The 21,854-nt window shown below is 48.3% G+C and overlaps 4 protein-coding genes across 4 annotated transcripts; 1 reads left to right on the top strand and 3 right to left on the bottom strand.

The window, feature by feature from the left end:
• Positions 1-1,156: 1,156 nt before the first annotated feature.
• VFPPC_07703 (non-ribosomal peptide synthetase) lies at positions 1,157-13,513 on the top strand (the record flags this gene model as incomplete). The annotated part of the gene is made up of 4 exons (XM_022428580.1): positions 1,157-3,751; positions 3,814-9,219; positions 9,306-9,623; positions 9,692-13,513. 4 exons carry the CDS (start codon positions 1,157-1,159, stop codon positions 13,511-13,513), a joined length of 12,141 nt encoding a protein of 4,046 aa, XP_022284372.1.
• Positions 13,514-13,659: 146 nt separating this feature from the next.
• On the bottom strand, positions 13,660-16,450 carry VFPPC_07702 (aminotransferase, classes I and II family protein; the record flags this gene model as incomplete). The annotated part of the gene is made up of 5 exons (XM_018286520.1): positions 13,660-14,330; positions 14,395-14,825; positions 14,893-14,983; positions 15,047-16,082; positions 16,148-16,450. The coding sequence occupies 5 exons, from the start codon at positions 16,448-16,450 to the stop codon at positions 13,660-13,662; spliced, it is 2,532 nt and encodes an 843-aa protein (XP_018143185.1).
• Positions 16,451-17,207: 757 nt separating this feature from the next.
• VFPPC_07701 (steroid dehydrogenase) lies at positions 17,208-18,370 on the bottom strand (the record flags this gene model as incomplete). Its single annotated transcript, XM_022428579.1, has 5 exons — positions 17,208-17,212; positions 17,342-17,936; positions 18,004-18,134; positions 18,188-18,254; positions 18,335-18,370. The coding sequence occupies 5 exons, from the start codon at positions 18,368-18,370 to the stop codon at positions 17,208-17,210; spliced, it is 834 nt and encodes a 277-aa protein (XP_022284371.1).
• A 1,687-nt stretch (positions 18,371-20,057) lies between these two features.
• Positions 20,058-21,509, bottom strand: VFPPC_07699 (major facilitator superfamily protein; the record flags this gene model as incomplete). Its single annotated transcript, XM_018286517.2, has 1 exon — positions 20,058-21,509. One exon carries the CDS (start codon positions 21,507-21,509, stop codon positions 20,058-20,060), a length of 1,452 nt encoding a protein of 483 aa, XP_018143182.2.
• Positions 21,510-21,854: the final 345 nt, after the last annotated feature.

Genomic DNA, 21,854 nt, shown 5'->3' with positions numbered 1-21,854 from the left:
TCTGCCACTTCGACATTCGTCGGTGGGTGTAAGATTAAGATCACGATGATGCATACCCCTGTTTATTATCACCGAGTGAGACAACAGGGGTCTCACGCGATTGAAAAGTCCCTGTGTGCAGAAAGAGAGACCTTGTCCCATCAACGACCACTGGAGCACTGGTACCGCACCTTTTCGGCCCAACCTGTCAAGGGGAGGTGAATGGTTGGGCTTCAGAGGAAGGTCCTACTAAAGCCTATCAACTTTGCATAATTTCCTGTGGGATGAATCTTATTGTATTCCTACTTGATATCTCGGATACTTGCGGAGTCCCTTGGACATCCAATCGGCCAATTTGACTGCTGTTGTTTATGCTGCTGAGACTAACCGGGGTATGACACTTCAACAACCGAAGTTCCGTAACTAGTCTCATCTGTAGCGTATCAACAAGCGGTCACTTGATGTCTTAGTTCCGTACCACACTGGCATAGATACTTTGTAGACACAAATCCAGACCCAGCGTCGATAAGACTGTCTCAAAGTGGTGCTATTGGGATAGAGCCTTGTTTGCAATGCCACGTCAGTTGGTACAGAGTCTGGACTAAATAAAAGGTTTCAATAACACTTCACATAAGGATCTGTCTCGACGACGGTATTGCGGCCGAGTCTGAATCGTAAATAGCCTTACAACCGAAATCAAATGTATCGTCAATGGAACTTGAACTGGCTACCGCTGATACTACGTTACTGTGTATTTCTGGTGATGTCCTGTCTTAAAACTCCTTGGAGTCTTAGCATGCGTGGGTTAAAGATAGCCCGCTATCGAAGGGCATAGACCATGCACTTAAAGCGAGAGAGTCCAAGCGGTGTAGATGTCTCGCAGATTTATCCTTATATTTCACATCTTGGGCTAAAACGAGACTTTGGGCATTTGATAGTAATTTGTTTTAGCGACAACCTGGATATCCCCTACGGATTAGTGCTACGGGGGCTTTGATGATGAACACGGTGGTGGCGTCTAATTTCCACTGAGTCGGTGAGCACAGTATTATTCAACACTTGGGGACAAGCTATTCAACCTGCCACCATTTTTCCTATAATGTTGAATGTCGCGGCGTTATTCGTTCGTATTTGAGTAAGTTGTTAGTTGCGCTTCTCAGCTGCTACTTGTATCAATATGACGACAATTAATGACAGGTTTTCTTACGATTCGGGTGTACGCGTATTGCCGTCGCCCGGTATGAAAGCCGTACAACACACAGTTGCTAGCATTAACCCTAAGCACGACCTTGCTGAGAAGTTACATCTGTCTGTCTCTGAACTAAATGGCTATACTGCTCAAGCATCTACATGGGTACTTGATCCCGACAACCCGGAAGATGTGACACCAATTGACGGTATTGGGGAACTCTGGATTGAAGTCCCTCTATTTGGACGACGATTAAATTTCGAATATATGGATGTCAACATAAAATATTCCGTTATGTTGGGTCACGCTAATTCGGAGGAGCCAGAGAAGGTGAAGGGCCTGCTATATCGGACAGGTGATCTGGTCAGACGGCGGCGTGACGGAAAACTGGTACACATTGGACCAAAAGAGTCAATGGTCAGAATCCGCGGCAAAAATGTTGTGCTTTATGAGGTGGAAGAGCAAGTGAAGCATTTTCTGCAGGATCAAGATGATATACGGATCAGAGAGATGAATATTACTGCTGAGACGTTCCGCACCGCCGGGACCCCAGACACCGAAGAAGATGATGCTGTTTTGTTATTGATCTTTTTGGCTCCGGGAGGTGTTCAAACCATTAGCCACAGCAAAGATGGCTCGAATGATGAGCAAACCGCGGCAGTTAAAAGTCTCGCTTCAAGTTTACGAGCTCAACTCGCGAAGACTCTTCCACCACATTTGGTGCCGGATGTATTTCTTCCAGTTGAACATATACCTAGGACATCCCAAGGCAAAGTGGACAGGTCAGGACTCCGAGATATAGCCATACAGGCTTCATGGATGGACTTCTGGAAAATCTCAATGTTAAGTAATACCAATTCCTCCTGCGAAAGCCATACCGAGATTCTAGGGCGGGAGGTCAGCTCACTGCTGCTTGGAGATAGCAACAAGAGCATGCGGACTGAGCCTTCTGACATCATGCTGGGAGCAATGACCCATACATTATCCAGAATATTCTCTGATGGCTCAATCCCGGAGGTCTTTGTTGTGAAGACTATCACGGGTATGCAGCTTATTCAAAACTTGCCTGCGCCGGACAGCACAGTGCTCACGGAAATACGCCATGCAAAGGAACTCAGAAAAGGAAGACAAAAATCTGCAGAAGGCCCTCAAAGCCCCCAAAAAGTCGACTTTCTATTCAACTTCCATGAGCAGTCCAAGTCCAGTCAACATGTTGCCCGTGACGAACAAATAGCACCGCCCTCGGCTCTGCGTCAGGCGGTCGTTGAGATTGAAGCTCGTGTTCAAGACGGCCAAATTTTCATCACGTTTTCGTTCAACAGATATCTGCAGCATAGAACTTTACTTCACGAATGGATGAAGACGTATCTGCACACAGTATCTTCAGCAGCGCAAGATCTACTTCACATGCCGTCGACTTTCAGCCCTAGTGATTTCCCTCTCTTGGACATATCATCATCTGGAAGAGACACCCTGATCAGTGAAGTGCTCCCTAGCATGAGACTTAGACCAGAGGATATAGTGGACATATGTCCCTGTTCTCCTCTACAAGAGGGAGTCTTGCTGAGCTCATCCTCATACGCAGACTACCGGGTCTGGAAGTGCATCCCTTCTGACGACAAGGCGATATCGCCAAGTCGACTACAAGCAGCATGGAAGGCAGCCATAAGCCAGCACAGAATTTTCTCTACCATATTTGGCTTACATCCAGAGGGAAACAGCTATGTGCAATTCATTCTCAACAACGTGGAGATCCAGGTTTTTCAGATTACGACCGATTCATGTCCCGCTACGACCCTAGCGGAGCTTCCGAGGCCGCAGTTCACAGCATACAGACCAAAGCATACGTTTACCATCTGTCAGTCGGGCACAGGAGACATCGCCTGTAGATTTGATGTGTGTCATACACTTTATGATTCGTACTCCTTGTCTATTCTACTGCAGGACACACTTGATTTCTACAATGGCAAAGCTCCGCCAGCTGCTCAACCGTTCAGCGACGTTGTTAGGCACATCAAAAGTAGACCCAAGTCGGAAACTACAGGCTTTTGGATCGATTTTCTGTATGGCATAAAGCCATGCAAGCTTCCTGGATTCCAATCGGTGGCAGATACTGGAAAGCAATATGTAAATAGTAGCATCTTCCTTCCAGCAGAGTCTCTGGCAGACATCGCGGGCTTTTGCAAGAGAAATTGCATTACTCGTTCGATTTTCATGCATGTAGCCTGGGCTCTAGTGTTGTCTCACTATACTGGCACAGAAGATGTGTGCTTTGGCTATATGGCATCTGGTAGAGACGCCCCAGTGGACGGGATCAACAGGATTGTCGGCCCGCTGGCAAATATGCTAGTAAACCGCATTGATCTGCGCAAGACACTTCGAGAACTCTTTAAATCAACTGCGGCAACATTGAGAGAGCACCGAAAACATCAGCAGACATCCTTGGCGGAGGTACAGCATGCCTTGGGAGTTTCGGGTGGGCTCTTCAACACGATGGTGTCGCTCCTTCGAACCAACCCCTTTGGCCAAGACGAGAAAGAGGGATTTTCGTTTGCAAAGCATTGTCTCGTGAGCTCCCATGAGGTGAGTAAGACGTTATTGTTGTTCCGGCTCTTTAACCAGGCTGCATAACTAACATGCCATAGTTTGACCTTGTCCTTGAGGGCTACTTAGATCCTGATAAGGTGAGCGTCACTATGTATTATAGAACGGCCTTTGTCAGTCACCAGGTGGCTCAAGAGGTGTGTGCTATGTTGATACAGGCCGCCAACTACCTTGTTTCAACCGAGACATGGTGCCAGAAACAAGATTTTGCTTCAACCCCACAAAGCATCAAAGCTGAAGACAATGATCATCGATTGATTGAGCATCTACCCGACCAATTTTTTAAACACGTCATTGGAACAGATAGGAAGTCAACAGAAGAATTTTGGAGAAATCAATTTGCCGGTCTAGAGAGCTCCCGTACTCACTGCTACAGAACAGAGGCGAAATCCCGTCCGAGATCTGACGATGTGGAATTGACAACTGATGGAATCGAATGGAGCGGACCCCATCACCCGGAGACAATGATCAGGGCAGCATGGTCAGTCGTGGTAGCGCAAATGAGCGAGTCGACTGAGGTATTGTTCGGAGTAAGTCTGATGAGTCGTCAAGCAACGTTGCCTGGTATTAGAACGGTTGAAGGCGGAGACCGCTCAGTAGTACCATTCCGACTGCAAGTGGATTGGGCAGCTAGCGCTCAGGAGTTCTTGAGTACTGTTTATGACAAGGAGAAAGACATAGCAGCATTCCATGGAGCTGGTTTACACTGGCTCCGCCAGTTAGGCAGCGAAGCAATGGCGGCCTGTGATTTCCAATCGCTTCTAATCATTGAACGTGCCAGCGAAGACGCGGCCGTGGACAAAAGCAATGGAGTTCTGGAAAACGAGCAAGATTGCGGAGGTTATGGTATCATCATATATTGCTGTGCTTGGCCCAATAAGCTTCGTCTACGGGTCAGTTTTGGCCCCGAGCAAGTATCTGGGACTCACAGATCTCGAATAACTCACCAATTTGGGCATGTTCTGCGCCAACTCACAAATGCCAAACGGCGGGATGATAGACTCGCGGATATGGCATCCATTGGGGAGAAAGATTTGGAGGATGTCTGGAAGTGGAACACTAACGTCCCGAAGCCAGTCGATATATCCATTATCGATTTGTTCAAAGCGGAAGCAATCTCACATCCCGAGTCGATTGCAGTCCATGCATGGGATGGTGATTTGACGTATGAGCAGCTTGATGCACTATCAACTAAGCTAGCTCGACAACTGATTGCCAAGGGTATTGGGCCAGGCACAGTCGTGCCACTATGCTTTGAGAAGTCAAAATGGATGTCTGTGGCCATGCTCGGAGCAGTGAAGACCGGCGCAGCAGGAGCAGGTATAGACCCTGCACAACCGGAAAAGCGACTACGCACAATTATGATGCAAGTCGGGGCATCCTTGGTTCTGTCATCAACCAAGAATGTAGATTTAGCACGACGAATAGGACAGTGCGAGGTCCTAGGTGTAGATGGAAATGCTTTTTCGACGCCTAATACGCAACAAAACAGCGAGCTGCCAAACATCGACCCGTCACAGAACCTTTATATAGTCTTCACCTCTGGCAGCACTGGAATTCCGAAGGGTGTCGTTGTCAACCATCGAAGTTATAGCACGGCAGTTCTCCACCAACATGAATCCTATGGATTTACCCCTGGTTCGCGGGTGTTTGACTTCTCATCGTATGCCTTTGACGCGGCCTGGTATAATCTTCTTCACACACTGACGAGTGGCGGTTGTCTCTGTGTTCCCTCAGACGAGGAGCGGCAAAGCGACCTTGAAAATTGCTTTGGGAAATACGACGTTACGGTGGCATTCCTCACTCCATCAGTTGCTCGTCATATTAGCCCTAAGGCTCTGAGTCGGCTGGCTACCTTGATGCTTGGAGGTGAAGCTGTTTTTCCCAGCGACGTGTCCCTTTCTAGCGACAACACACAGGTCAAGATTATATACGGTCCCTCCGAATGCACCCCAATGACAACATGCTACGATTTATGCGCGTCTAGACATATTGCACTTGGCCGTGGAGTTGGAGCATGCACATGGGTTGTCGACCCCGATGATCAGAATCTACTTACACCGATTGGAATGGTTGGCGAGTTGTGGCTTGAAGGGCCTCTGGTAGGTCAGGGATACCTCAACGATCCCGAAAAGACGTCCTCGGCTTTTATAGAAGATCCTGGATGGCTTCTACAAGGGTCATCAAAACAGCCTGGCCGACGCGGTCGACTGTATCGCACGGGTGATTTGGTGCGGTATGAAAATGATGGCACCCTCGTGTTTGTTCGGCGAAAGGACACACAGGTCAAAATTCGTGGTCAGCGTGTTGAACTTTCCGAAGTAGAGCAGCACATCTGCAGAGCCCTCGAGGCTGTCAAAGATTCCACAGGAAGTTGGCAAGTTGTTGCAGAAACCATTCGCTCAGACGAAACAGACAACTTGATACTCATTGCCTTCATCAGTCCCGCAAATGCCAACATGATGTCGGAAGACCAGTGTGTCAAGTTGGTCAAAGAAGCTACATCAGAGCTGTCGTCTCGCCTAGCTGGCGTGTTGCCAGCTTACATGGTGCCAAATGCGTATATACCAATGCAAAGCTTTCCGATGACAATCACCGGCAAAACCGATCGTGTTCGTCTTCGCAAACTGGGCACTGCACAATGGAAACAGCATACTAGCCTTGAAGGTGATAGCGAGGGTTCAACAGCGTCAAACAGCATGGAGGCTCTCCTGCAAGAGATTTGGATGACGGTGCTCAATCTACCGGCGGAAGTTGTTTCCGTCAACAAGCCCTTTACAAGACTCGGTGGTGATTCTATTACGGCCATGCAAGTTGTTTCCAAGTGCCGCGCACATGGTATATCTTTGACTGTTGGGAACGTTCTCCGGGCAAGCACCATCCAGAAACTGGCACTCCAATGTAATCAGATCGTACTCCAAAACACTTTGCCAGCACGGGAATACAATGAGAAAGAAACAGGCGAACCATTTGGCCTGTCGCCAATTCAGAATAAGTTCTTTGACATATTCCCGGAGGGAATCGACTTCTTCAACCAGAGCTTTGTTCTGGACCTTAATCGATCTGTGCCGACCACGACGCTTCACAATGCGTTGAAAGCATTGGTTACCCGTCACAGCATGCTTCGAGCGCGTTACCGGCAGAACGCAAACGATCAATGGGAGCAGATTATTGCTGAAGATAATTTGTCCAGTTTCGCATTTGCAAACCACAATGTAGCCCGTCGTTCCGATGTTCTACACATTGCGCAGAATCGCCAAGCCCAGCTGGACATCTTGGAGGGGCCTGTATTTGCTGCTGATTTGTTCAACATTGCAGGAATCGGCCAAATGCTAGTACTATCAGCCCACCATTTGGTAGTTGATCTTGTATCCTGGCGGATCATATGGAATGATGTGGAGGAATACATCAAATCCGGAACATTACGACCTCAAGCAGGACCACCCTTCCGAACATGGTGTCGATTACAGCACGACGCGGCGAAGTGTCTAAAGCCAGAAGAGGTGCTGAAATTTGATATACCAAAGGCCGACCTGGCTTTCTGGGGTGTAGAGATGGTGGATAACATTAGTGGTGTCTCTGAGGATTGTATCACGATCTTGAGCGCCGAGACTACCGATTTATTGCTAGGGAAGTGCAATGACACTCTGCGAACAGAAACCCTTGATATCATCCTCGGCGCATATGCATATTCATTCTACCAAGCATTCTCAGAACGCAAGATGCCAGCCATTTTCATCGAAGGCCACGGCCGTGAGCAATGCGCCAGCCTTCCAATTGATGTATCGGGCACTGTTGGGTGGTTCACCACTGTACATCCTCTGCTAATCGAGATGTCTTCCGAAAGTACCATCATCAATGCGATTCGTGTTGCCAAAGATACCAGGCGAAGCATACCGGGCAAGGGGCAACCGTATTTTGCCTCACGTTATCATGATCCTACATGTCAAAAGCAGTTCCAACATCACGACGAGATAGAGCTTTTGCTCAACTTTGCCGGAAGATACCAGCAACTAGAAAGTTCTGATGGGTTATTCAAGTTGGCGGAAGGTTTTGACGACGGTCACAAGCTAGAGGTGGTTTCTCAGTCTTCAAAGCGGCTTGCCTTGATTGAGGCCAATATAGCTGTGCAGGGCGGCAAATTAGTCACTACGTTCACTCTGAATCGAAACATGAAGCACCAGGCGAGATTACGACAATGGTTCCAAGATTTCAACCAGACTATAGACCTTGCTCTACAAGCCTTGCAGCAAACATCACCAAGCCTCACGTTGAGCGATCTTCCATTAATGCCAATCTCATACCGTGGGCTAGACAGGCTATTGAAGCAGCAGCTTCCAGATATGGGAGTTGAAGCGGAGAATGTCGTCGACATATATCCGACCTTACCTATGCAGGAGGGCATTTTGTTGAGCTCAGGTACTGGTTCGAGCTCTTATGCAACCTTTTGGATCTGGAAATGCACACCGAGCGACTCGACACAAAGCATCTCGCCCTCTCGCCTAGAAGAAGCATGGCGACTCGTCGTAGATCGTCATGCCATTCTGTCGACCATATTCGGGCTGCATCCTGAAGGTAGCAATTTCGTCCAGATTCTTCTCGACGGACCGCAAATCCGCGTGTCGCATCAGGTCATTGATACGGACAATTTGACAGATGATTTATACAACATCGACAGACCAACTTTTGCAACCAGTGAGCCACAGCATGCTTTCACAGTTTTCCAAAGCCGAACTGGAGAAGTAGCGTGTAGACTAGATATCAATCACACTCTCCTGGATGGCGCATCACTGACGCCGCTGGTACACGATCTCGCCACTGCCTACGATGGCCAGCATCTACCACCTGCTCCGTCTTTCAAAGAGATGGTTCAATACGTTAGAAGTATCGACGGAGCAAAGCGCATAGAATTCTGGTCACATTTTCTCGAAGGCGTCAACTCGTGTGAAGTGGCGACGTGTTATACGCCAGAGCCTGGTTTTGCGGATACCTTCAGATACATCGATGTGCCAAGCTCGTCAACTGCGGGTATATCAAGCTTTTGCAAAGGCATGGGCATCACTCGAGCCGTTTTCTTACAGGTCGCGTGGGCCATGGTGACTTCTCAGCTCACCGGGAAGGAAGAAGTCTGCTTTGGATACTTGGCCTCCGGAAGAGACGCTCCAGTGGACCATATTAACAGGATGGTTGGCCCGCTTGCGAATATGCTAATCAGTCGTATAAATCTTGGCCAACCCTTACCCACTGTTCTCAAGGCTGTCTCTGCCGATTCAATCGGCCGCCTAGATTATCAGCATGTATCATTGGCTGAGATCCAGCACGAAATCGGCTTTACGGGCCGACGGTTGTTCAATACGGCGATGACCGTCCGGGAGGAAGACGGATTTGAGCAGTGCGACGAGCGAAACATATTATTCAAGCTTTGTGCCTACCAGGATCCACACGAGGTATGGGCATACCTCCCCTTCGCTTGCTTCTCTCTGTGTACTCTGTGTAGAGAGAAGGAATTGTAACAATAATTAACGGAGAATAGTATGACCTTCTTCTAAGTAGCCGGCTTATGAAAGATTCCATGATTGTCTCGGTGCAGATCCGGGAGGCAACAATCAGTTCCCAATTTGCTGAAGAAGTTGCAGGTACTCTTGCCAAAGCTATAGATACTCTTCTAAACACCAAACAGTTTCCTTCACTCGATGTAGGCGATGATGACGACGGTGGCTCGTTCGGAGCAGAGTCACTGTATGATGAGTTTTTCCGCCGTGTTACTGGACATGATACGATTACAACTATGGCATTCTGGAAGCAGCAATTCACAGACTTAGATGCCGCACACTTCCGACACTCAAGTGGTGTAGGTCCCTCACGGCAAGGTAAGCAACGAGGCGAGGTAGCTTTGATTGCGGAAGAGTTAGAGCTCAGGGAGTGCGATATCACGATCCCTACAATGGTCAAAGCCGCGTGGTCAATCGTGGCCGCAAGGAACGCAGGCTCTTCGATGCGTTGTTCGGCGTCAGTTTGTCTCAATCCGCCCTGCCAATTCGCATAGGTATCGATTGGGAAAGCAGTACGCAAAACTTCTTGAATCAGGTGCAAGGGCAAGTGGAAGACTTGGCTCTATTCGAGCAAAGCTGTCTCTACCTAATCCGTCAGGCAAGTGACGAGGCGGCTATGGGATGCAAATTTCGAACAGTCTTGGTATTTGAGAACGTCGACGGCCCAGTAGAGGGCATTGTGCAAAATCTTGAGGCCTACAGCATCGTGGTTTTTTGTCGACCTGTTAACAACGGGATGAAATTTCTGATTCGGTTTGATCATGAAGTTGCGAGTAAGTCTAGCATGTCTCGCATTGCCAGCCAGTTTGAACACACACTTCACTGCTTGTCTGATTCCGTGTCAATGGACAAGAAACTTAAAGATACAGTTTCTGTAAGCCCTTCTGAACTCCAGAAAATCTGGGGCTGGAATGCTACGGTGCCCAGTGCCACAGAGTCTTGCGTCCACAAGTTGATTCATCAAAGAGTCCAAGCTCACCCGGACGCACCAGCTATCTGCGCCTGGGATGGCGAGTTGACCTACAGAGAGCTAGACCGGTTTTCTACCATACTTGCCAGCCGCCTCATCATTATGGGGGTTGGGCCTGGCAAGGTGGTGCCATTATGCTTCGAAAAGTCAATGTGGGCTGCTGTAGCTATGTTGGCAGTCATGAAGACGGGAGCTGCATCCACGGCTATGGATACGACGCAGCCAGAGGGGCGTCTGCGAGTCATCGTGTCAGAGCTCAGCGGAAAACTGATTCTTTGTTCAGATGCTAACGAAGAACTCGCTCGTCGCCTCGGTGCAGATGACGTAGTAGTTGCAAGTGGCGGGCGTCTCTCAGAATACGAAGCTAGCAAGATGGAGAACGACCTTCCTACGTCTAGTCCTTCTGATGTTCTGTACGTAGTATTTACTTCAGGAAGTACTGGAACTCCAAAAGGCACAATGATTACGCACCAGAATTTCAGCAGCATCATAAGCTATCAGAGAGACGGACTGGGGCTCTCAAGCGCCTCCAGAGTGTATGACTTTGCGTCCTACGCCTTTGACATTGCTTGGTGCAACTTTTTGCACGCCTTAGCTTGTGGAGGCTGCTTGTGTATTCCTTCAGAAACCGATCGACGCAACAACATCGAGGGTTCTATTACGGCTTTGCGAGCGAATTATGCCCATATCACGCCCACGGTTCTGCGATGTCTCAATTGGTCCAAGTTGACCACGATTGAAGTCCTCAATCTCAGCGGAGAGGTTGTGCTTCCAGGTGACATCACTCTTGTGCCTCGAGGCATCAAAGTAGTCAATGCCTATGGTCCAGCAGAGACTAATGTTGTCACCGTACACGATCTCACCACGTCGACACAATTAGAAGACGTTTCGATTGGTCGTGGCGTCGGTGCTTGCACATGGGTAGTAGATGTTGACAATGTCAACTCCCTGGTGCCAATCGGAGCCGTTGGCGAGTTATGGATTGAAGGTCCTTTGGTCGGAAAGGGGTATATAAATGACAAAGAAAGGACGGCCAAAGTATTTATCGAAGACCCAGGATGGCTGTTACAAGGTACCAAGGGGTTCCAGGGAAGAAGAGGAACATTATACCGCACTGGAGATCTAGCCCGTTACAACGAAGACGGAACGCTGGTATATATCGGTCGAAAGGATACTCAAGTCAAGATTCGAGGACAACGAATTGAGCTGGGCGAAGTGGAACAGAATGTGATTGCGGCACTCAAAGCCACAAATATCCGCGGCGTGGATGTCGTCGCCGAAGCAGTCCGACCGCAACAGGCCGATGGCATGATGCTCGTTGTCTTCATTTCATTGCTTGGCTCAGATGATATGCCGGAAGATGATCACAGCACCGCTGTAAGGAAAGCTACTGCAGGATTGAGTGAGCGTCTTTCAGACACGCTGCCTGCTTACGTGATCCCGTCGGTATATTTACCCATTCGAGAAATGCCTCGAACTGTCACCGGGAAAACAAATAGACGGGAGCTCAGAGAAATGGTTACATCACAGACGATGGAAGAGATTGTTGCACTCGGCCGTTCAAATGATCACATACAACAGCCGGAGACAGACATGGAGAAGGCTATGCAGAGACTCTGGGCTGACGTGCTTAATATTAGTCAAGAAAGCATTGGCGTCGAGGATAGTTTCTTCCGGGTCGGCGGAGATTCCATCGGAGCCATGAAGCTTGTGAGTCTAGCGCGGGATCAAGACATCATACTTACTGTAGGTGATATTTTTCAGCATCCCGTTCTTCACAATCTAGCATCAGTCGCAGTTTCGCAAAGCCTGGATCAGGGCCATATTATTCCAACATTTTCACTACTGGGCAATCGCGGTGTTTGCATTGAAGATGATCTCAGAGCGGTATCATCGCAGCTGAGTCTTGACAAAGATAGGATCCTCGATATTGTACCGTGCACACCTTTGCAGGAAAATTTGATGCTTCGCGAGGAAGGCGAGTGTCTGCGACTCTCATCTGCACACTCTATGGAGATTCGCAAGGACATCGATCTGAACAAGTTCCAAGACGCTTGGAATCAAGTGGTATCCCGGAATGCTATTTTAAGGACACGAATCATCCATATCCAAGGCCATGACTGGGTGCAGGTTGTCTTGGAAGATATGGTGGAATGGATCCAAAGTGAGACTTTCGAAGAGTATCGAGAGCATTCAGAAAGAAATCCAATGGGACCAGGCACACGGTTGGTCCGGTTTGGCATTGTCGAGGCCCCCGGCGGTGGTTGTCGTCATTTTATTTGGGAGTTGCATTGGGCAGTGTACGATGGATGGGCTCTCCGGCTAATGCTAGCAGAAGCAGAGAAGATATACTTCAACAAGAGGGTGTATGCGTTGGAGAACACACTAGCTTTCATCGAGCACATCAAATCTGCCGATGACAAGCAAGTATATTCCTTCTGGAAGAATCAGTTCAGCAACCTTGAAGGCTGCCACTTCCCAGCGCCAGTACCAGCAACACACCAGTATGAAGAAGCTCATCTATCGGTACTGGAAGTAGACCGCAATCTCGGAGACTTTACAATTGCAACGATTATTCGAGCAGCCCTGTCAATGGTCATTGCCCGAAGCCTCAATTCCACTGAAGCCATATTTGGGACAACAGTTACAGGCCGTCAATGTGCAGTTGCTGGTATTGAGCGGATGGCGGGCCCTGCGTTTTCCACGTTACCCATTTGCGTGTCTATAAATTGGGAGGCATGCGTCAAAGAACTTCTAGAAGCCGTTCAGAAGCAAGCCACAGATATGATACCATTCGAACAAACAAGTCTTGAGAAAATCCGCCAAATTAGCCCTGAGGCGGCACGGGCGTGCGACTTCCAAACGCTGCTCGTCATCCAGTCTGCTATCAGACGGGGAGATCCACGCTACCGAGATGAGAGTAGTGGCATGTTCACGCGTGGTCTCGTTGCAGGCAAGAAGACTATTCTGGAGCTGGGTCGGCGGACTGGCTCATACCCCTTATATGTTGAGTGTCAGCTTGGCGAGTTCCATGATGGCAGAATTAATCTACGTGCCTGTTTCGACTCGAGCGTCGTGGAGCTTCAACAAATGGAGCACTTCCTTGACGAGCTCTCAACCGCAGTTCGTTGCCTATCTGATCCCGCGTGGAGGGAAAAGAAGCTGAAAGATGTGGTCTTTTCAACGTCAAGTCCAACTTGTAATGGCCAAAGTGTGTAAATATATTTCCCAGGCTAACTGTAAGTGGCGGACACGGTTTTAATATTTCCTTAGAACTATTTTCTTGTACCAAGCAATTAAAAATTTTATGACTTTTCTTTTCAAACTGTAATCTAACAATTCCACAAGTGCAAACTCTTGATCGGTTACAATTGGCCTTCTGCTAACATCTGCAAGGCTTTGTCAGACATGGCTGTTTGCAAAGGCATTGGCGGAGTTGAAAAGAAGAATGCCCTGGCATCCCAAGTCAGGTTTTCTACCACTTGAGCTGAGCCTGTGACGTATCCTCCTTGATGTCCAAAGGCGCTATACCACGAACCAGCGACCAAAACTTGTATATCAGACGACCGGCGACCAAGTGCTTTGATAATAAAGTCGTCACCGTGTTTCTCTTCCATGTAGTTCAAATATCCAAGCTTCTTTGGCCCTAGCTTGCCCAAACCGTTGCGGTCATCCAAGAATATACAAGCGCCTGCGAGTTGCGCCGTGGGTAAGCGAGCAATGGCACGCAACAAGGGTATCAAGTCGAGAGGCAGACCTGTGGCTTGATCTGCGACTTCCAGATATATCGTGAGATATATGGACCGCTTGGTTCTCTCATACTCTTGTGCCAGCAGCTCAGGTACATCTCGAACAGCGTTGAAGTGAACAACGCGCCGAGCTGTTGATTCCTTGGCCATGCTCACAGCTTTGTGAACAAAGTGCGGTGCTGAAGAGGCTAGGCAAACCAAATTATCAATGTGTTTAGTCCTCGGGGGAATGGCTCGAGCTGCAAAAGAGGATCCGATTGTCACTTCTGCATCGCCGCACACCATGGCTATCCAAAGACAGGTCAGAATGGTTGGAGAAAAGCGTAGATCAGGGGAGAAAAGACGACATACCTCTACACCTGCCGGAGTGTTGGATGAGTGATGGGTACAGACTGGCTAAGCGTTGCTCAAGCCGCACAAAGACGTCGAACGAGCCATAGTACCAGCGTGCGGAGCAAGGGCCAATTCCATAATTCCTCAATGCTGATGTTCCAGCGGCAAGAATCTTGGGATGGGATCCAATAGCCGTTGCTTGTAGCTGTTTCTTATCACTTTGAGCAAGAGTGTCAACGAGTTCGAAGAGTTCCCCGTCAACAGCCCTGCTATTTGTGATTTCTGCATCACTTGGCAACATTTCTTTAGGCAGAGAGTATGGGTCAATGAAAATCTTCTTGACACCCGGTACTTTGTGTTTGACACAAATGTCAATCGTAGTAGTAAGCGCCGAGCGCAAATCTGCCCACTCGATAGTCGCAAAGATGGCCATTCTAATTCGACAGCCCCTAAAAAGGCATATTAGCTGATACTGTACAACTGATTCAGAACAACGTGGGATTTTGGGTGAAATACCATAGAGGCGTAGCAGGAGGGACACCTCCAACCAATGCTACTCCCTTTTGGAAAGCCTCATCATGCAGGACGGCGACTTGTCGAACGGTTCCTACTCGAATTGTCAGCATGAACGCTCTGCGTTCGTACTTTACCGTCGCCTTGAACTACTTACCAACTGGAAAGCAGACGATAGGACTTCCAGGAGAGGACAACACTTTGCAACCTGCCTTCGACAGCATGTGAGCAGCGTAGGTAGCCTTGGAACGCAGAGTCGCCATACGTCGCCGAATGAGCTGCGGTTTACGCATGAGACTCAGCACACGAACGATGACGGCTGTTGACAAATTCTCGGAGCCTTGAATAGCCATATTACGGCCCTCGATTGCCAACTGCGTGGCGAAAGCACCGTTTGCTAATACCATACCACCAGTACAACCGACCGACTTGGAAAACATGCAGGTCATGACATCAGCCTCTTTGAGGGGACAGTCATATCCCAAATCTTGCCAGTGGTTGAACGATCCACGGCCCGTGGATCCAAGAGACATGAAGGAATGTGCTTCATCAACCAGCAGTTTGAAGCCGTACAACTTTTTCAGTGCCAAAATTGCAGGTATCGGCGCCGTTGTACCCTCCATACTGTATAAGCCTTCAACAGCAACGCACACAAACGCCTCTGGGTCCTTTTGCTTCAAAGTCCGCAGCTTGAACTCCAAATCTGTAATGTCATTGTGGTCGAATTTATGCGTGACGGCATTCTTGTTGGTATAAGCCCCTGTGAACATTGAGTTATGACAGTCACGGTCGCACAGGAAGATGCAAGTCTTGCCACTTGCTTGAGCGAGATTGTTGACAGTTTGGAAGGCCAATACGTTGCTGCTGAAACCAGATGGTGCTAGTTCGCAGAGATCAAAGCCCATGTATGCGGTACACTCTTTTCTCAAAGTAATTTCCAGTTCTTCAGGACCATCAGTGAATGGTAATGTTGAGATTGTGTGATCAATGAGATCAGCGGCATCATCTTCAAGCTTCGAAAAGCCTCCGTAGTTGTTGCTCACGCAATTGATCATTTCCTTCTCAGGGAACGTATCAATGTGTTTGAGTTCTTCATACTGGCGGGTGGTAGACTTTGGGATCACTCGAACATGTAAATGCTCATGCGGACCCTTGATGACCAGGCGAGGTGTCATTCTGCCAACAGGAATAAACTAATAAGGATGTGTCAGAGACCGTACAAAACAACAAGCCAAACTGCTACTAAGATTCTTCTTACGAAAAAGTGGGAGATCAAATCCGCAGTAAATATGGTTGCAAAACCATTACGTCCCTCTCTAATATCATTGAATAGCTGTGATATCATCACAACTATAGCCCACCAGAAGAACCTCAAGGCTTCAACATAGCTAACCTTTGGTTCTTTGGTTTGAACAAAATCGAAGTGTGAGGGCTCTTTTGGCTCCGTCTTCTTGCGGGTAGCCGCTGCCGAGAGGGTAATCGACCCTCTTCGTACTGCATTCTTGTGTGAAACAGGAGACAAGAGCGTAATGGACGACTCATGAGATATTGGGGGCGTCATGGTTGCGAAGGGAAACGGGGTAGTACTTGGAGCTGCGGTGCAGGTGCTTGGGTATGCTGCTCATAGAATTACTACGATTTGCTGTGTCTTATATACCTCATGTCTGCCAGCCCATGACACGGTATGGCAACCAGTTCGACTTCCAGTTAGCCTGTCATTAACCATACATGACATTCTTTCCTGTAAGCTGTCGTTATCTTCTCGGTGCTTTCCCTGTTCAGATTGTAAGACTGGACCATAATAATTTAGTAACTATCGAAACTAAAATCCTCATAGGGCGTAATCTGAAATATCATGGCAACAATGGGGCCCATGACAGAAGACACTCGACCTGAAGAAGTTCTGCCTCGTGGATCATATTCGTAAGAAAGGTACACGCCCCGTCCCCTTGTCCGTATTCCCAAACTCACCCCCTTTTTACTGTTTCTCTTCGGTATTAACCTGTATAAGAATTTAGCGTATCCTGAATTAGTTTCAATAATCGGGCGATTGGTCGCCTCTGCGTTCTCTTGTTGGTTCACGGTCTCAGCCAGTTCCTGCCATGTTGCCGGTGAGAACATGGCATCATGCACGTCGGGATGTCACAATTCATCCTGTAAGCTTGTGCAATATTCCCATTTTTCTTTCAGTTACCACCATTATGGCAAGTTTAGACATGCAGGAGGCCTCTTTTTCAAGCAACTATCAGAGTGTCCGATCAATTTATGCATCCCTGAGCAGATTTGAGCCTTTACAACAACCAGATGAGCTCCCATGTTTACTCTACGCTACACTACTTCTTAGTCTTATCTCTACCCGCATTTTTTGCCAGTTGATCAAGATAAAACCGTATGAATGGCCAAACTAGTGACCCAAAGAATCCAATAACCCAATCAACAATGACATACTCACGAGGACTTGGGCCCCGCATATTATTCAACAGAAGCCTCGTTTGGAAATCGGGCGTTATAAAGAATTGCCCTCTGTCAAGGCCTTGCAAGGTTAGCCTGGCGACTTCTTTCGCCGTCATACCACCCTTATCATCCAGTGTGCCCTCGATTTGTTTACATAAGTGAGGCTTGGCCTGTTGCTCCTGGAAGAAACTCTCCGTGTATATGGTCCCCGGGAAAGAACAGTGAACTTTGATAGGAGGAACTGACTGATACATCAGAACCTCTTGACGCAAGATGTCTGCAAGTGAGCGGATAGCCGCCTTGGTTGGTGCGTAAGCCGCATAACCAGGAACAGAGACAAGTGCGGCAGTAGATGCAGTGAAAACGAGGTGGCGACTGTCTACCCTGTTGGACTTTTGTTCCGATGTTGGAGTGACCCAGCGCTTAAGCACAGCCTGGGCAATATAAGCCGATGACACATAGTTCTTGGTCATGCAGGAGCTAATAGCGTCAGGGGAAATGTCGGCCAGAAACCCGATTTCTTCGGCTGTGCCGCCTGCAACACAGACCAATGCCCAAGGCGGCTCATCCAGAGAAGAGATGTATTCAACGACCTTTGGATGGGTCATTAATCATGGACTGTGCGGGATGGGCTAGGGATAGTTGAAGAGGTTGACTTACTGCGGCTTTGTCTGTCAGGTCTAGGCTCTGACAGTCAACTGTTTGTCCAGGAACCAATAGATGCTGTTCCATCAGCCTCTTTGTTTCCTTCAAACTAGGGAGAGAACGAGCGAGCACGGTGACGTCCGCTCCTGCAACAACATTAGCACCGATATCATCAACAATGTAAGCAAGTCGTGCTCACCACGTGCAACAAGCTGCAGGGCCAGTTCTTGTCCAAGGCCTTTGGACCCTCCAGCCACAATCACGGACTAAAATAACAAGAGTCAGTAGTTTCAAACGTTGCTTGCAGAGCTACTTAGAAGAGCGGGGTGAGAAAACAAGAAAGTACCTTGCCGCGGGCATCAAAGTGATTCGTAAAACCCATAACAATGTTCTCGCGGTTCAAGCTGGCCTTGGTACCGAACTGAAAGTACGTCTAGATTGCTGACTCTACGGCTGTCGATGCATATATAATCACCATGGATACTTGGCAGAGCGTGCTGCGGCTAGGATTGTTACTATTCGGGCGATGGCCGCGCAAGGTTTTATGTGTCACGTCAGATCTGAACTGCAATGTTGATTCGCCGAGTCGTCCGGCCCGAACTATTGAAACGCGGTACATCAACACGGTTTTCGGACACCAGGGGGTGCAAATTTAATTCTTGAACCAACAAGTTTTGAAGGGAACTAAAAGCTCACCGCATCAGAAGATCGCAATAATAGTGGTACCACGAAGCAAGCAGCTACAAAATAGCCGGGTTGTCAGGGACTCATTAACTTGCGAGCTTGGTGCTTGTAGAACAAGAAATAAACAGAATCAAGTTCATTCATACAATCTTTCTTGTCTGAGAAAATGGCATCTTTCAGTTTGCCCCAGCTACCGGTGTATGAGCGCAAGCCAGCATCAACACTGATTCCGGGCATAGAAGATGCCTACCTTGCCTTAGCGGCGCCTCTTTTAGCTTACTGGGCAATGTCTGCTTTGTTTCATCTTTTTGATGTATTTGATATTTTCCCCCAGTATAGGCTACATACTCCTGTTGAAGTCTTGAAAAGAAACCGCGTTGGAAGATGGGAATGTCTCAGAGATGTCCTCGTCCAACAGGCGCTGCAGACTCTTGCAGGCTTGGGGACTCACTTGTACTTGGGAGTTGACACTCTAGTCACACAAGAGTACGCAATATCACTATGGGCAAGACGAGTCAGAATTTGTCAGAGGGTTATTCCCATTGCGTTTGCTGCAGTTGGGCTCGACTCCCAAGCCATATCTGAGCATTTGGGCCGCCAATCTACGTTTGGCAGTGTACTTGCTGGAGGTATCTCCTCCGACATCAGAAACATGTCATCTGTTCATGGTGGCCAAATGGATTCTTCATTAGAGTATTTGGCGTGGGAACTCTTCGTTGCCAAGGCCATCTACCATGTCATATTTCCGGCGCTTCAGTTTCTCCTCGCCATGTTCGTCGTCGATACATGGCAATACTTTCTGCATCGTCTCATGCACACAAATAAATGGTGCTATCGAACTTTTCATGTACGTCATCACCGGCTCTATGTGCCTTATGCATACGGAGCACTCTACAATCACCCACTAGAAGGATTCGTCGGGGATACGGTCGGAACTGGAGTCGCCTTTATCGTCTCCGGCATGTCGACAAGACAAGCCATATTGTTCTTCACCATTGCGACCATCAAGACAGTTGACGATCACTGTGGATATAAGATTCCTTGGGATCCTCTTCAGTGCTTCACTAGTAACAACGCGGAATATCATGACATTCATCATCAGAGCTGGGGTATGAAAACGAATTTCTCTCAGCCGTTTTTCACATTCTGGGATGGTTTTTTCGGAACTAAATGGGTTGGAGATGCGGAAAAGAAGCGAAAGTCTTTAAAATTGTAGTAGATAGTCTGGATATATTCCTTCTAGAAACTAAAAAAAGGAAGGTTTTGGTCAGACGTACAACTTCTCACTAGCTGCGGGCAGCAACGCGCCTTCAACAGAATAGATCAGCTGAAATTTTAAAATGAAATTTCTATTACAAAAGTCTAATGCAAGTAGTTTTCGATATTTATCTCACCTCTACACACGCCTGGCCACTGGCCCCCGGCTCTAGTTCGGAGTCTGCGGCTCGCAGTCTCTGCTTTCCCAGATTCTCATCCTCAAAAGCCAATTCCTTGATGAAGATAGTAGTGATGAGACCGATCCCAGAAACAGCCGCCATGAATATTGCAATTGACTTAAAGGAGCTGGCGTAAATCTCCTGAAGGGTCCTGAAAGCAGGCCCGCCAGCTTGTGCGTAGGCATGCAGTTGAGGAACCAGACCAAGAGCATCATTGGCATTTCCAATCCCAAAGTCTGTATAAGAAAGGCCGCTATTTTTGAATAGACTTGCAAATCGATTGGTAAAGATCGCGGAACTCACTGCGATGCCAAGAGTCGACCCAAGGTTGCGGGAGAACACTAACGTGCCGGTGGCTATTCCCACGTCGTTAACATCTGTTCCGGCCTGAATAGGCATGGCAAGTCCAGGATATAGCATTCCAAATCCTATACCTGATGGTATGAGAAGGGCTCGGGCAGACACTATATTTGTGCTGACTGACAACACTGTCATGGCTGCGGAGCCTGCTGTGCCCAGGGCCCAGCCACCAGCAATGGTCCACAGGTATCGACGGATATATTCAATCAATAGAGCCGTGATGATGGCTGCTGGTGTTGCTGTGAAGCCGAAGGAGAAGCCGTCGATTCCAGACTCGACTGCGGATCGACCATGAACGGCTTGGAAGTAGATGGGCAAGAAGTAGAGCACGCACCAAACAACAATGCCGTGCAAGCAGGCTCCAAACATGGCAGCAGACACAGTAGCGCTCTTGAAGATTCTAAACGGTAGCATGGGCTCGACTGCCTTGTACTCTACCCAGCAAAAGGCAGCAAGGCATGCTACTCCGACAGAAAACGGTGCCCATACTTGAACACTCTGCCATGGAAACAGCTGACCACCAGCGGTAATAGGAAACAGTATGAGCGTACTGGCACAAATAAAAAGCGCTATTCCAGCCCAGTCTACCCGCTTTGCCTTTTGTATCGCAGAGCTAGTGTCTTGTTGAAGAGTCAGGAAAGGGGGGATAAGGGCAAGAGATAGACCCATGAGTGGGAGTAGAATCCAGGCCAACCACCTCCAGCTCAAGTATTCGGCGAGGGCACCGCCAATAGGTGGTCCTGCGACTGCGGCACCCGCCCAGAATAACGACATTATTCCTAAATAAAGTGGTCTTTCTTTCAAGGTGGTAATGTCTGTTAATATGACCTCAGAAAGCACTTCGAGGCCACCTCCTCCGATGCCCTGGATCGTCCGACCGAGTATGACTACGCTCGATGACTTTGCCGTACCAAAAATGATTAGGCCGATGGTAAATAATGCGCAACAGAGGTAAAGAGTTGGTTTGCGACCGAAGATGTCCGACAAGGCCGTTGTCACTGGTTGGAATGTGACTGCTGTGAGGAGGAATGAAGTGCTCATCCAAAATGCCTCTAAACTGGTGGCATGAGTAGCTTCAGCGATAATCTATTTTATGATGCAAGTTAGACTATGGGAAGCGTGAGCCATTTTGTTCAAGTCATTGGCCAGAATATACCGGAAGAGGTTTCCCAACAAAGTCGCATCTAAAGCACTTGCAAAGGTGAAGATGGCAAGAGTCGTGAATGCCATGAAAAAGCGAAACCGATGGCTAACACGCAACTCCATCATGAAGAAGCAAAACTAGTTTATCTTGCCTCTTTTCGCTTGGATACTAGGAGTGTTGAATGTTCGTGACGATGGTTTTGATGCGCTCAGGTGAGACTGCGTCTCTGACTTCCGTGCAAC

Source organism: Pochonia chlamydosporia, chromosome 4, assembly GCF_001653235.2.
Source record: "Pochonia chlamydosporia 170 chromosome 4, whole genome shotgun sequence".
Classification (NCBI taxonomy): Eukaryota; Fungi; Ascomycota; class Sordariomycetes; order Hypocreales; family Clavicipitaceae; genus Pochonia; species Pochonia chlamydosporia.
This window is presented reverse-complemented; position numbering and strand designations above follow the sequence as displayed.